General features: G+C 33.3%; 2 protein-coding genes across 6 annotated transcripts in view; one reads left to right on the plus strand and one right to left on the minus strand.

Moving 5' to 3' along the window:
* Nucleotides 1-3320, plus strand: part of Gpr155 (G protein-coupled receptor 155) — a 43444-nt gene extending 40124 nt beyond the window's left edge. For 2 of the 3 annotated variants that reach the window (XM_076866864.2, XM_076866863.2), the window contains exon 16: nucleotides 1072-3320. In XM_076866864.2, the coding sequence (XP_076722979.1) occupies nucleotides 1072-1369 (298 nt within the window). In that variant the 3' untranslated portion in view covers nucleotides 1370-3320. Of the gene's footprint in view, nucleotides 1-1018 lie in introns of all 3 variants that reach the window. The other variant, XM_076866865.1, reaches the window with a different exon arrangement.
* Nucleotides 3064-15928, minus strand: part of Scrn3 (secernin 3) — a 29920-nt gene continuing 17055 nt past the window's right edge. Inside the window, exons 5-7 of one of the 3 annotated variants that reach the window (XM_076866868.2) lie at nucleotides 10724-10886; nucleotides 9600-9780; nucleotides 3064-6781 (exon numbers count right to left, since the gene is read on the minus strand). In XM_076866868.2, the coding sequence (XP_076722983.1) occupies nucleotides 6611-6781; nucleotides 9600-9780; nucleotides 10724-10886 (515 nt within the window). In that variant the 3' untranslated portion in view covers nucleotides 3064-6610. Of the gene's footprint in view, nucleotides 6782-9599; nucleotides 9781-10723; nucleotides 10887-12012; nucleotides 12125-15928 lie in introns of those variants that run through there. The other 2 variants (XM_076866867.2, XM_076866869.1) reach the window with 2 other exon arrangements.

Raw genomic sequence — 15928 nt, forward strand, 5'->3', positions numbered from 1 at the left:
TGCAGTTGCAAAGAATTAAGTTAAGATATCTTATTACTAAGTTAAAATATTGTAATCTGGGGTTGGGGATGTAGTTCAGCGGTGGAGTGCTTGCCTAACAAGCATGAAGGCCCTGGGTGACATCCCCAGCACCTCAAAACAAAACATACTGTGATTTTTACATACTTGAGAAACATTTTTGTTTATTAATCTTTTTATAATTCTTATATGAAACACATATATTTTATTTATGATAAAATGTTTTTAAATTCTTGTCACCTGTTTTTCATTTCATCTCAATCTTCATTCGCTATTTCCCATTGTCAAGCACTTTAGGTCTTACAGCTTGACTGATGCTTGTGGACAGATTTTTGTTGTCTATTGCATATTTGTACAGAATTTATGTAATTGGGTTTGGGTGTTTTTTTTTTTTTTTTTGCATTTCTCTTTTCCTTGTTTATTTGAACATATTTGAAGGACCTCATATTTGCATTAAGAAGACAAAATTTAAGTGATCAAGAAGTAGATTTTATAAAGCACATTTTAAAAAATCTTAAGATTTGTAGCAAGAGAGATCTCACTTATTCTTTCCTTGCTTTTTAATGAAGCAAATCCTGACAAACACAAAAGTGTGGTTGTCTTGACTGCTGATGGAAAGAAAGACTACTTGTGGGCACGATAAGCTGGAAATAAAGTTTGATTTGAGTAGTTTAATAAAAACAGTAACTTCTTAAGAGCTTACAAAAAATACGTAATATTCCTGAGACAATTAAAATTACTTAGCACAAATAAGAATATAAGAAATCATAATATATATAATATTCAGACATTACCTATGTCCATTTTTTGTTGTTGAAGCGTTTCTGTTTTCACAAGCATTATTGGCATATTTTATTTTTCTCCAGGAGTCTTTCTGGGGTCAGGAAAGTTAACAATCCCTTTATATTCAGAACAGTTTCATTCCTGCCATGCTTTTAACTATCGTGCCGTCTTCCCTTGTTTCCTTCTATTTTTTCCTTGCTTGTCCTCTACCATGCAGTGCTGATACCAGGTTTACAGAACATATGGGTGAATCATTCCTTTGACATACAGGTGTGGTGCAAAGACTTCTGCTGGGACCTTCTGTGGCTGTGACCTGGTGAACTGGCTAATTGAAGTTGGCCTTGCCTCTGACCGTGGTGAAGCTGTGATATATGGAGACAGACTGGTGCAAGGGGGAGTCATCCAACATATTACCAATGAATATGAATTTCGGGATGAGTACTTGTTTTACAGATTTCTTCAAAAGAGTCCTGAACAGACTTCTGCTATTAATACAAACAACCCCCAACAGGAAAGCTATAAAGAAATTGAGCATTCACCCCCATCCTCACTTTCTCCTAAGTCCTAGTTATAAAGGAGAGAATCCCCCATGGAATCATATTCTGGCCCCAGATCCAGTATTTATCTGTGTGATCTTGGGCAAGTTAGAACCTCTCTGAGCCTTAGTTGCCACTTCTGTAAAATCTGACAAGATGCATTCCCCCCGCCCTGTGCTAACACTGTGGTTTTAGTATGTAAAACACATAGGAAAGTGACCTAGGAAAAAGAAAAAAACAAAAGGAAAAGTTCTGATAGTGAATATAATAATTACTATAAATAATACTAGTGTGGCAACATTATAAAATGATTTCTTCCTGCAACTGTTTGCTATAACTTCAAAATCAATATCCAATTGACAATTCCTTTTAATTGCCAAATTTGACAGATGTTCTGCTGGTGAAATGGACATAAAATTATGGTAACTTTACATTTATTGATGGCACTTCCTAAAAAAAATAATTTACTGAATCTAATAAGAGGTTCTTATTCCTCCCAGCCCCTGTCGATTTCTTCGAAAAAAACTCATTAACAAATTAGAATCACTGCCTTTTTTTTTTTAAATAGGCTTGTCTCTTCTTGCTCTTCTAACCAAAGTACTAATCTATGTCATTAGGAAAGGAATAAAAACCTCTATAAATATTATCATCAAAATCTAATCTCTAACTTTTGTGCTACAGATAGTAATTTGTGCATATTTATTTAAATATTAAAAAATTATTGCCATGTGATGTATCACTTATTATTTGAACAAAGCAACATAGTACAGAATAATAACCCTACTACTTTTCTCCCTTCAGTGAATAAAAAGGACCATATGTATAGTCCAAGTCAAGAGTTAAAACTTCTAGACATAGCACCCTATGACTACCTTTAGAATTCAGTCTATGAATTCTATGTATTAAAAAAAAACTATAAATTTTTAAATTACTAAATGTTGCTATCTTAGTCCATTAAGGCAGCTATAACAAAAAACACCACAAACTGGATAGCTTATAAACAACAGAAACTTATTTCTTATAGGTCTAGAGGCTGTGTAGTCTAAGATTTAAGACATGGGCAGGCTCAGTGTCTGGTGAAGGCCTGATTTCTGGTTTACAGCTGGTGCCCTTTTGCTGTGACCTCACATGGTAGAAGGGAAAAACTCTTCAGCCCTGAGAAAGGGACTGATGCCATTCATGAGGGCTCTACCCTCATGACCTAGTCACCCCCCAGTACCATCCCACTGGGAATTACATTTTAACATATGAATTTGAGGGGATGCAAACATTCAGGCCATAACACCCTCAGATAAAGTTCATCTTCAGAAAATTAAAGGGAGTTATTCACATGATTTTTGAACATCTACTTAATTATTAGTGTCAGTTTAACTTACTTAAAATATGTTGAAATGTTTATCTCATGTTTAGTGTTTTCTATGTAAAGCCGTTTAGAAAATGATTGCCCTTTTAATGCAACAAATATATAAATCTTTTTAAAACCTGCATGGAAGCCTAGTGTATTTAACAAGTAAATTTTACTTTAGTATACCATTAACCTATACAAATTTCAAGCTATCATTAGAGAATGGGCGTGTCTTTAAACAGAACTGTCTTGTGGAGGAACTTTTTCTAAAAAAATATGATCACGTTAATACTCTTTGAATGCTCAGGAGTAAGCATAAAGCCTCACTGCTGTTCCAGTAGAGATGTAACTTACATGCATGCAGGCAACTCAAACTCAAGTGGAGAAATTTTTTATTTATGAACAAGTCATACTGCATATGTTCTGTTATTTGCACAAAAGGATTCTGCAACCTCTTTTTCCATGGGAGACACTAAAAGAACATCCTAGATCAGAATGATCTGCAGTTTCAGATAAAGGATTTTAAGAGATGTTTTTAGATTAAGGATATGCTAATTTTATTAAATAAAAATATTTGTAACTGTTACTTTCTCACTGACAAAGCAAGTTTCTCAATAAACTACCTATTTTAACTTTCACTGCTGTCATCTTTTCTTTGGGCAACTGCAATGATACGGATACTATCAAACGGGTCTTTAATCTAAGTTCTTAATGTTTTCTTAAATGAGTTTCTTAAGACTGTCCCTTTCTTCATGACCCGTTAGGTCCTGTGCATAGGAACTTCCCCAATTATGAATTCACTAAACACCTTTTATGAGTGAGTTAACATGAAATTAAGAGTGCCTTACATACATTTCATGATTTTTCTTAAATATTATTTTTAGTTGTAGTTGGACACAATACCTTTATTTTATTTATTTTTATGTGGTGCTGAGGATCGAACCCAGTGCCTTGCACATGCTAGGCAAGCACTCTACTGCTGAGCCACATCTCATGATTTTTAATATGTAGAGTCACAGCTGAGAAAATTATCTGATACAATTTTGATTAAAATCTACCCCTTTTTACTAATCTTCAGCATAGTCTATTGTTATCTTAACTCTCAATGAACAAGTCCGTGCCTAATTTGTGCTCTGCTTTTAATATTTTTAGAATAAGATAAAGTACTTGGAGAATAATGATTAGTGACCCAAAAGTTATGCATCAGAATACAGCTCTTGGTTTTTGCCCCTTTGTATCTTATACCCATGTGATGAATGATGACTGGAAACACAGTTCAGGACCATACATATTATCACTATTCTTCAGGAAAAGACAGATTTTAAAGTTCTGCAATTGGCATGATGGAAATCTGAAGTAATTAATCAAAAGAGAAAAATTCACTATGTAGAACTGTTTTTGGAAAATTTTACAAGAAGGAACTAACTTTCCAAAATTCTAGGCTGCATATTATTTCTAGGACAACATTCTTTTTTTTAACAATAAATATATAAACTGATATTTTCATCAAGATCAAACAACGTAGCTTTTTGTAAAGTACTCAATTTATTAGATGACTCCCTTGGTTTATAATATAATTTAAGGGTTGACCTAATAAAAAGCTTAATTCAGCAACTATATTTTTTACTCTTACAATAGATACAATTTAATAAAACCTTAAATTTTTTACAATATATCCCAAGGCATTAATTACCCCCACAAGTACTCACAGCCCAATACCACATTGCATTTATACAGTGAAAGTCAAGCTATATTATATTAATTTACATTAATAATCCTTGTTTTTTTAAACTTTTTTAATTGTGGATAGACACAATATATTTATTTTTATGTGGTGCTGAGGATTGAACCTAGTGCCTCACACGTGTGAGGCAAGTTCTCTACCACTGAGCCATGGCTCCAGCCCCAATAATCCTTGCTTTCATATGGGGATATATTCCCATTTCTAATATGGAAAGAAACAACAGCTTGATTTGAAAATTATCAAAAGCTAACAAGTTGTATAGATAAATTATCTAGATAATTTTTGCAACCTTGCATTTTTATAGGCAGAGGACTTTATAAAATTTTCCTGTCAGTATCTGAATATTCATTTTGCAAATATCTATTAATAAGCATTTATTACATGCCAGACACAATACTGAACACTGCGCATACAACAGTAAGAACAAATATGATTCCTAGTTTCATAAAGCTTTGTTCTACTGTGTTTAATGTTCTGTGTAAATATTTAATGTATAATTAATTTGTGATCAGGATAGCGTGTGGCTCCAAGAGTATTTAGGAGAGACCTGAACTTGTGGTTTGAGGAAAACTTCCTTAACGAATTCCTGTCTTGGCAAAACCATTAAAAGAACTACAAAAGGTGAGAACATGGAATGAATGGTACAACAGAGGGTATAGCCATGAGGAAGGAACTGGGCACATTCCAAGTCTTGAAAGAGCAGCATAGTTGAACCATAAAAAACAATGGTGAAAGTGTAATAAGATAAAGACAGAGGACAGATTAATTAGCAGGCTCTTGGTGGTATTTGTTAAGAGACTTTAACCCAAGAACAATGTCTTTGAAAGAGTTTTAGACTCAACAATAAGAAAATGAACAAACAACTGATTTCAAAATGGACAAAAGATCTGAACAGACACCTCACCAAAGAAGATGTACCCAGGTGGCAAATAAGCAATGAAAAGATGTTCAACATTTCATGTCACTAGGGAATTGCAAATTAAAACGAGGAAAAACTGCACAACTATTAGAATGGTAAAAATTTAAAACACTGACATAAAAAATGCCGGGAAGGATATGGTGCAACATTGCTGGTGGGGATGCAAATGGTAGTGACTCTGGAAGACAGTTTGGCAAATTCTTACAAAAACTGAACATGCTCTTACCATATGACCCAGCAATTGCACACTTTGTATTTACCCAATGTAAGTTGAAATTTTACATCTACACAGAAACCTGCATATGGCAGTTTGTAGATTTATTCATAACTGCCAAGACTTAAAGGCAACCAAGATGTCCTTTAGTAATGATACATCCAGACAATGGGATATTATTCAGTGCTAAAAAGAAAGGCGTTGTCAAGTCATGAAAAACACAGAGTAACTTAAGTGTATATTACTAGTAAGCAAGAGAAATCAATCTGAAAGAATACCTACTGTATGATTCCAACATTCTGGGGAAAGCAAAACAGAGTAAACTAAAAACAAAATAGTGGTTTCTAAGAGACAGTGGAAGGCTAAACAATTGGAGCTATCAGTTCACTGGTAAGCTAACTCTTGATATAGAGTGTGTTTGAATGAATAGAGTGTATTTTCAGAATTAATACAATGATAAAGATTTAGTGTGTAAATCTAGAAAATTCCCTTGTTAGCACTGGTTAATATTTGCCTAAAGCATAAGAAAACTCACTACTTCATATTTTTCCATTACTAAAAAAAAACTTAAAATAATTGATAAAATGATTTGAGGGAACTACAAAATTATAAGTATAAATCCATGCATTATATTAATGTCTTATGCTTTATATAGAATTGAATACTTGATTTTTTTTAGTTGTAGATGGACACAATACTTTTATTTTATTTATTTTCATATGGTGCTGAGGATCAAACCCAATGCCTCACACATGAGAGGGAAGTGCTGTACCACTGAGCCTCAGCCCCAGCACCTGAGTACTTAATTATTGTGACAAAAAAAAAGTTATTGTGGCTAAAAGAAATAATTGCCTGGAATAACACCTAGCTACCCCATGATATATGTGCTTGATTCCAATGTTTTCTTTGTCAGTATCTCAGCAAAACTATATGAGTTTTAACAGTTGAACTATCACTTGAATGCTATTAAAGAATAATAGCTAAGTAGGTTTACCTCATGACAATGGATTCTGACTTTGAGGGAGATTTCCACCATTTCTATGATCACTCACTATGAAGTAATATTTTCCTTATAAATTCTAATTTCATCTTTTGTACTCTGAGGAAAGAGATTAGCGATTTTATCCATATCAAGATGCTTGTTTTGGAGGACTGACTCCATCTTTTTGAATAGTTCTTTCTCCAGCTTCCTCATGTTATCCAATATTGTTCTGGCTTTATCCTAAACAATGAAAAGTACACAAATACACATACATGAGTACATGAATCTATCCAAATTCCAACCCACCCTCACAGACAAGATTTGTTCACTGTGGTTTCTACTTCTGGATTAGTTACCCCTTCTAATATGTAAATATAGAAGGAATGAAACTCTATTTTAGACTGAATGAAATCCCTGAGTTCAATTATCAGCATCAAAAACAACAACAACAAGGGCTGGGGTTGTGGCTCAGTGGTAAACATTTGCCTCACATGTGTGAGGCACTGGGTTCAATTCTTAGCACTGCATATAAATAAATGACTAAAGGTCCATCAACAACTAAAAAAATATATTTTAAAACAACAACAAAATCCCTGCACATAACAAAGTTAACATTCGTATTTATTGCCTCTTTGATGCAAAACACACAAACATAAATGACCCAAAAGTCAACTGAGAGGGGCTGGGGCTGGGGCTCAGCGTAGAGCACTTGCCTGACATGTGTGAGACACTGGGTTCAATTCTCAGCACCACATATAAATAAATAAAAGAAAGGTCTATCAACAACTAAAAAAAAATTTTAAATCAACTGAAAAATAAGCTATGAAAAAAAACCAGCCAAGTCATTTAATATTTATACCAATAAATATAGAAGATTTTCTATTTCACTAGTAATCAAGAAATGTAAATTAAAGCTATCAGTAGGACTGAGTCTCCCTAAAACAAAAAAGTTGTTATAGAGTCAGAACTAGAACATAGCTTATTGATATCATCCTCAAATTATGTTATTTTTCCATGACTTTATATTGTCAATCAACAATTAACATCTTTTAAACAGTAACAGCTTTTAATTTTTTAAATTTATTTATTTATGTATCTTTAGTTTTAGGTGGATATTTTTTTTAATGTGGTTCTGAGGATCAAACCCAGTGCCTCATGCATGCTAGATAAGCACTCTACCACTGAGCTACAACCCTAGCCCCAAGCTTTTCATTTTTATCACCAAATTACTTTGTAATTCCAATCAGCAATTTAATTTAGTTTAACAAATACTTAATACTAACTCTATAAAAGTCACCTCCCAGAAGCAGTATAATGGGGAAAAGAGAAGTGAAAGCTCATGAGAGCAATCATGAGCAAGAGAGGCTGTGTGGAAACTGCACAGGAGGAGTAAAGGGACCCAGTAGAAGTTCCTGAAGCATAACACTAAGGGACTTGAGCAAAGGCCAAAGAATCAGAGTGCTCATCATTGTTCACCACACTGTTCTGAGTGTGGAGAATAAGCTAAGTACATAGGAATGATAGACACCTCAGGCCCAGTGACTTGGGCCCCAGTCAGCATACTAAGTGGGTTCCTATTGCTTGCCTCTCATTTCACACCACTAAACTACAAAACAGTATTTAGACTGTAGACCAGATGTGAAAACAAACTGGTCCCCAATAAAGCAGAATCAGCATTAAGAATTCTTAGCAAATAGGAAGTCTGGCAAAGTGCTTCAAACAAAAGCAAAATAGTGAAGTGAGGGGAAAAGACAGATAACCATGCAAACATATTACAAGCAAAAATGAGTAATTACCTGGAGGAAAATTAATTTAATTGATTTAAATGTAGACAGACGTAAATGCCTAGATCTTGAAAAAGTTAAAGGATTATATAGCAAGAAAAATGAGCAAGTGGTAAAAATAGCCAAGAAAAGATATAGGATGGTTAATCTTTTCCTTCATTGCACGTTGTCAATTGATAGTTACCTTTAGACAGCACTTGTATTTTCTTTTTCCTTTCTTTTCTTCTTCCTTTTTTTTTTTTTTTTTTTTTTTTTTTGCAATGCTGGGTGGGGATCAAACCCAAGGCCTCATGCATGCATGCTAATACATGCTAAGCAAGTACTCTACTATTGAGCTACAACCCCAGCCCCATATCATTCTTATGGGGGGGAGGGGGGAGTTGGATGGGCAAGGGATAGGGAGGGCTGAAGAGGTATATTTTATAAAATTAACTTTCAATCTATGTCATAAAATAAATACATCTGCTTATTTCTGGAGATTTCAGGTGACATGTTGCTCTTTACAATGTTCACTTTTTTAAAATAATAAGCATATATTATTTTTTTTAAAGAACTTATTATTTTAAGTCTATGAGGCCTTCAATCACTTTCAATTAATTTTCATCTGCAGTTGTAGGATTAAGATTTACTGCCCTTTAGAGTCTTTGTAATTTTTGGTGTGAGATACTAAGCTAATTACTAAACCTCTCTCCTAGTCTTGGATTCCTTATCAGTAAAATGGAGATAACAATAATACCTATCTCATAAAATGATTGTGCAGATTAAATAAAATAATCCATATAAAATGGTATATGATAAGTGCTTAATAAATGTTAGTTATTGTTATGTTTAATATACTAAATTTCTCTAAAATAGTCACAACATGCATATTCTTAACCAAAAGTAAAAATAATACAGCTTTACTATAGTAATAGCATCTACACTATTTCTTTTTGGGGGGAGGGGGGGAAGAGGGTACCGGGGATTGAACTCAGGGGCGCTCGACCACTGAGCCACATCCCCAGCCCTATTTTGTATTTAAAGACAGAGTCTCACTGAGTTGCTTAGCACCTCGCTGTTACTGAGGCTGGCTTTGAAATCCAATCCTTCTGCCTCAGCCTCCCAAGCTGCTGGGATTACAGGCAGGCACCATCATCTCCAGCAGCATCTATACTATTTATAAACCTACTTTTTTACATGAAGGAAAGAAATTGGTTCTTCAATGTTTAGAATTCAGATTGAATCATATTTTAAACTATTCTAATGATACAACAAATAATATAATATAATAATACCTCATTATTATTTATTACTTCCAAAGCCTGTTGGTGGTTTTGGTAGAGTGGGTGTCTTCTGTCAGGCTTACTCTTTAAGTGCAGCTTCTTTTTAACTGGATCTTCAAGTTCAAATGTTGGTGAACTGGTATCCAACAGTTGTGAAATATGTGGCACAAATATGAAAGGCTTAAAAACTGATCTAGAAGAAAGACACTTAATTAAATTGACATGTCAAAATGTTTAAAAATTCAGCATTATTCTAAGTTTTCCAAGATTCTCTTAGAGAAGTTTCTGTTAATGATGCTACATAAGTAAGTTGTTCCTGTCACATTAATTATGCTTATGCCCAATTCCCAGTATACAGTGTGATCTCATTTATGGCAGGGACAATGCTTAATTTAGGGCTGCATTATACCCACCTACTGAGAGCACAGCACATACACCATGTCAGTGAATGAACAGTTTTCCATTTCCTAAGGTAAGAACAATCCTCAGTGTTATAGACTGAGGATTATAACTTGGGGTGAAAATCAGCACAAGTGTTAATGAGGGGACACAGGTTTCACACTCTAACTTCTTGAAATATCTTTAACAATATGAAAGTCTATAACATTAAGGGATAGCAAGTATGAAATCATTTCTAAATATAATGTGGTGTTAAATTTGGTAAGAGATACAAATGACTTGAATCAAGATAGTCTACAAATAAAGTCCTAAAGATATAACTTGAACTACTGATAGTTTAAGTTTTATATGTATGTGTTTTCTATATGTACATAAGTAAATCTAGAACAACTACATTACTTATTCAATTTACTAACTTATAAATCATCTAATGTCATTAATGTCTGAAATGTGAGTAGAAAAACCTATCTACCTTCTTTTCTTGACAATGTTAAATATATTTGTAGGAAAGAGGAGTACAGATAAGGGTAAATACAAAACTATAAGCCTTTTCTTCCCATAAAAAATGAGAACAGTTACACATATATGGAAATTGCAATCTAAAATTGGCCCAGAAAATCCACCAACAAGTTGTCTTATTTATGTAACAAAAATTTAGTCTCACAGAATTATCAACACACTATGATTCTTCCCCATACCATGACCACTTGATAGTTCACAGTATTTTGTGACTTTACCTCTCAGGATCAGGAGTCCCCGTAAAGAAGTGAATGCAAGGAAGGTTGGAATCTTGAGGTAAAACAGAAACCATGCTTGCAGTGGTCAGGAATTCTCCCTCCATATTAATGCCACTTGGTTTATCTCGGAGAATTTCCATCATTGTTTCAAATGTTATGTTTCCTAGGGAAATAATTTTAAAATCCATCAAATATGTTTGCATACATAGATACTTTACAATTACAAACTGCTTTCTCTACTGATAATATAGGAGATATCAATCTTGGTATAAATGAGATATCAACTATAAACAAACTCTGTTTCAACAGCACATTGTCACAGAAAGATATTTTCTTTTAAATATAAAATATGCAAAATCTCAAAAACATTCTAATAGGTAAAAACTTTGTAAGCAAAGCAATCAATAGTGTAAAAATACATTCAATCCTATTGCACTTACAGAATTTTTAAGGCATATTTAGTAATGAACTGATGATATTTCAATAATTATTATCTGAGCCTGTCCATTCAATCAATAAAAAATATTGTATTTAGTTTCCAATATTATAAAAGATTATATTTATAAAATAAAACATTATTTTTCCTATATTAATTTTTGTGTCTGACATTAATAATCTTACATGAAAGTGTGGGCTAGAACTTGAAAAAGAATGAAGATGACAAAACATATTATGGTTAATGGAATTTGGGTGTACATAATCCTGCTGGGCTATTTAAAGATTAAACATCCATGTGTGAGATGAAATATGTATGTGATGATATATTGCATGTGATTATACTGTTTTATGCTTTTATATTTAATGTTTATTGTTTTTCAGAATTTTTTTGAGGAAAATAGAAAAAATTATTTTCTATCTTTAGTAAATATAACATGTCCCTGGTTACACAGAGTTTCAGAATTCAGTATTTGGAAAGCATCACAAAAATTTTTTTAAAGTCATTGATGTTTTCAGACAGCTCTGTTCCTTGCTATACACATTTATAGTCAAAGATGTGGCTCAGAACTACCTTAGAGTATCAACAACAACAAAAAAACCCCTAACCTACCTGATGTAGTTATTATGGTTTGGATATAAGGTATTTCCCAAAAGCTCCTGTGTGAAGGCAGAAAATGTTCAGCAGTGAGAGGATTAGACTGTAAGAGTTGAAACCTAATTAGTGGATTAACCCACTTGATGGATTAATAATCTGAATGGACTAGTTGGGCAGTAACTATAGGCAGGTGGGAATGACTGGAGGAATTAGGTCTCTAGAGGTGTACCTTTGTATTTGTCTCTGATCCTTCTCTGTCTGCTTCCTGGACATCATGAGTTGAGTAGTTTTCCTCCATCAGCCCTTCCACCATCATGTTATGCCTCACCATGAGCTCAGAGCAATGGAATCAGCTGAGACTTCTGAAACTGTGAGCCAAAATAAACTTCCTCTTCAAAGTTGTACTTGTCAAGTATCTTGGTCACAGCAATTAAAAAGCTGACTAACACAGCAGTCCTACAAAAATAGCTTGTTTTTCTTCTGACCTATCATTAATTTTCTTCTGCAAAATTTATCACTCCAAATTCCTCCTAAATCAAATTCAAACTCCTAAAAATTAAAACTTACTATTAAGCTCAACTGAAATGACCTTTTCCTCTCCATCTATAAGCATTACTAATCTTTTTTATTTGTTGTAGCCCCATCATTAGATTATACATTCCCTAGAGAAAAGGATGATATTTCCCTCTGTTTAGTTCTCATTTATTTAAAAAAAAATTTTGGGGAATCTATTAAGTGGCAGGCACTGTCATAGAAACTAGAGGTGTATCTATATAGAGATATAAATATGAAGAGATATATCTCTTCATGAATATGATCCAATTTCAACTAAAGTAACAACAGTTAACAAGTCATTGACAATCTCTCCTAAAAAGTTTCAGAATAGGCTTAAAAGTTTTCCTTTGAATATAATAAATTCTCATTATCAAAAGAAAACTGACACCAGAAAAGACTACTACTCAAAGTAACACATTTAAAATGAGAATCAAAACTTCATGGTAAATAATGGAGTAAAAAGGATTGATTGAACTTTTAAAATAAAAATATAAAATAAAAATATTACAGAAATAAGTTTATATAAACTTACAGAAAACAATTTAGTTTGAAATTTTAACATGCTAATTCTTAGAACAAAGAATGCAGTATAATTTTTCCAACAAAATTTTAAGAGAATACAACTTTATTTGACTATTGCAGGATGATCATAAAGACAATTTTCACAAAAATATTTGAGGATTACATCAAGTTTCTTAACCCATCATTTCCCAACATCCAATAATGGGTTGTCACTCTCTTAATCCTTTAATACTGAAGTCACTTTCTTTGAAAGCACTTGGCCATATTACCATCCTTAGTTTTCTCTTCAATTAATAGGTCTAACTCTCTATCCCCGTGTTATTTGTCATTGTCTTTGTATGAGACTTTTCTTGGGATAAACTGAAAAATATTATAAAATTCATTGGCAAAATGAACATTCAAGAATTTCCAGAAATAAAAAAATTAAATCAACTAAAAATAAAATAAAATATATGATTATTAAAAATTTGCCAGGATAATTCTGAAAAAGCAGAGTAATAAGGATGTATTTTTCATGTCACATAAAAAACAGTATTATAAATTCTCTCATATTGTTCTCTAGCTCACAAAACAGGTTTTGAGGGGCTGGCGATATAGCTCTGTAACTCAGAGGTAGAGTAAACTTGCCTAGCATGAATGAGGCCCTGGGTTCAATACATAGCACTGAAGAGAGAAAGAAAGAAAAAGAGAAACTGGGTACCATGGGGCACACCTATAATCCCAGCTACTTGGGACATGAGGATTGCAATTTAGAGGCCAGTCTGAGTAACTCAGCAAAACCTGTCTCAAAATTAAAAGAGGGGTGGGATATAGCTCAGCCTAGCATACTTGAAAAACGTTCAATTCCCATGACTGCAAAAAAAAAAAAAAAAAAAAGTCAGGTTCTGACTGTTTCAGGTGTTCATTCATGTTTTTAAACAGGGAGATTTTCCCTACTCCAGTTATTATAGTTATTCCTGGAAGAAGGTAAGTCTAATTCCAAGTACTCCAACACAGGTAGCAATATTCTTTTAACCACTCCATTATTGTGCCTCCAATTTATTAAATACATCAGTTTTTTTTTTACCCAGAAATAGTACCAGGTTCTTAATAACAATAATGAACATGGTATATCCATATTGTAACAAGTACAATTTGTTTGTTTGTTTTTTAAGTAATAAAACATAGTGTCTGCCATCAGGTATTTCAGATAACTTATGTGGAAACACTTAATTGTTGCCTTAAAATCAGTTTTTGCTTTTGTTTTAGATTGTACCCAGGGGTGCTTAATCACTGAATCACATCCACAGCCCTTTTTATTTTTTATTTTGAGACAGGGTTTTGCTACATCGCTGAAGCTGACTTTGAACTTACTATCCTCCTGCCTTAGTCTCCCAAACTGCTAAGATTACAGGCGAGCATCACCATGCCCAGCTAAACTTATAAAGAAATAAATAACTTTCACTTAACATGGTTGATTGACCACAAGTTTTTGTTTGTTTGTTTGTTTTCCTCTCTCCCAAAACTCTACAGTTTGGGGGCTGGAGATACAGCTCAGTGGTAGAGCACACGCTTAGTATGCACAATGCCCTGGATTCAATCCCCAGCACCAAATAATAAACACAACATTTTACAATACTTACCAAAAAGAAATTTTAAAATGAAGTAACTCACAAAGATAAAGAGAATAGGAAAAGCAAGAATCTCCCCACACCATTCCCCTAACATGGGGATTAAAAGAAAAAGCTTCACTGGGAGCAGTGGTGCATGCCTATAATCCCAGTGGAAGGCTGTAACAGGAGGATTGCAAGTTCAAACCCAGAGTTTAGCAATTTAGCAAGGCCCTAAGTAACTCAGCAAGACCCTGTCTCTAATAAAATACAAAAAGGGTTGGAGATGTGACTCAGTGGTTGAGTGCCACTGGGTTCAATTCCGGGAGGAAAGATGGAGGGAAGGAAAGAAAGAAAAGAAAAAGCTCATAGCAAGTCTATACCCAAAATATGATTTTTGTGATACTTCAAAAGAAAATTAACTTTCATATACAATAACCTAATGTTCTGTCATCAGTTAATCATGCAACTTACCAACAATTTTATGGTAATGAAAACAGATTTACACAAGTCCATATTCTATCTGGTTTCTTCACAGTATAACCATGACTTCAAATTCAAACAAGAAAAATAACTTACTGAATTTATAGGTAACTTGTTATAGGAGTCATAATTTTCTGTTAATTTTGAAAAACGCAGGAAGAAAAAAGGGTGTTACCCAAAAAAGCACTTTTAATGTTAAAACTCAGCAATAAAACAAAAGCCTACCATCCATACTGATCTACTACTACCAGATACATAGCTCCAATACCTAGTGAGATTTAAAAATGATTCAAGTCTAAATTTCTATAAATGCAAGTTTTAATAAAAACAGTGGCAGAACATAACACTGTGATAATACAAGTATTACAAAAATGTTTTCTGTATTCAAAACCTACAATTCTCAAAATGAAAGGAGGATTTACATGATCACTTGAGTAGGGTAGCTATAAGTAATCCACTAGCAAGCATTGAATAAGTACTGAGACTGCAGTGGCAGGGTTCAGTAAAATAAATGCAAAACATAGGGTGCAATTTCATTGCAATTTAAACTAGTTATTTAAAATACATGAGTGAATATAGATACAATTTGGATATACATGCAGCACAGTTAATAGCCATCAGGTAGGGATGGTTAGAAAGGAGAAAGGTAGGCTCTTCTATCTAGAAAAATTAGCCATAATGTACTAGTGGACAATTTTCTATGAAAGAATTGGAAATACATTTATTCTTTTGGCAAAGCACAGAAAGCTAGATGAACTATACTTCACACTTGAAAAAAGTAAGCTTCATGTCAGATGCATATATTAATATATTCATGTATAACTATCAAATCTACAATTCAGTATTTTGTAGTTAAATATAACAAGTATTATGATGCACTGGGTAATTAATGTTTTATTATTTCTATTTGGTTTTCTTCCTTTTGTCCAATTACTCTAAACCTTACATTCTTGACATTTTCCTTTCCATCTTAATTATGCATTGTTGCTCTTCATTTTTAAAAATTATCTGCTAATTTTATTT

This window comes from Callospermophilus lateralis, chromosome 9, assembly GCF_048772815.1.
Source record: "Callospermophilus lateralis isolate mCalLat2 chromosome 9, mCalLat2.hap1, whole genome shotgun sequence".
Lineage (NCBI taxonomy): Eukaryota > Metazoa > Chordata > Mammalia > Rodentia > Sciuridae > Callospermophilus > Callospermophilus lateralis.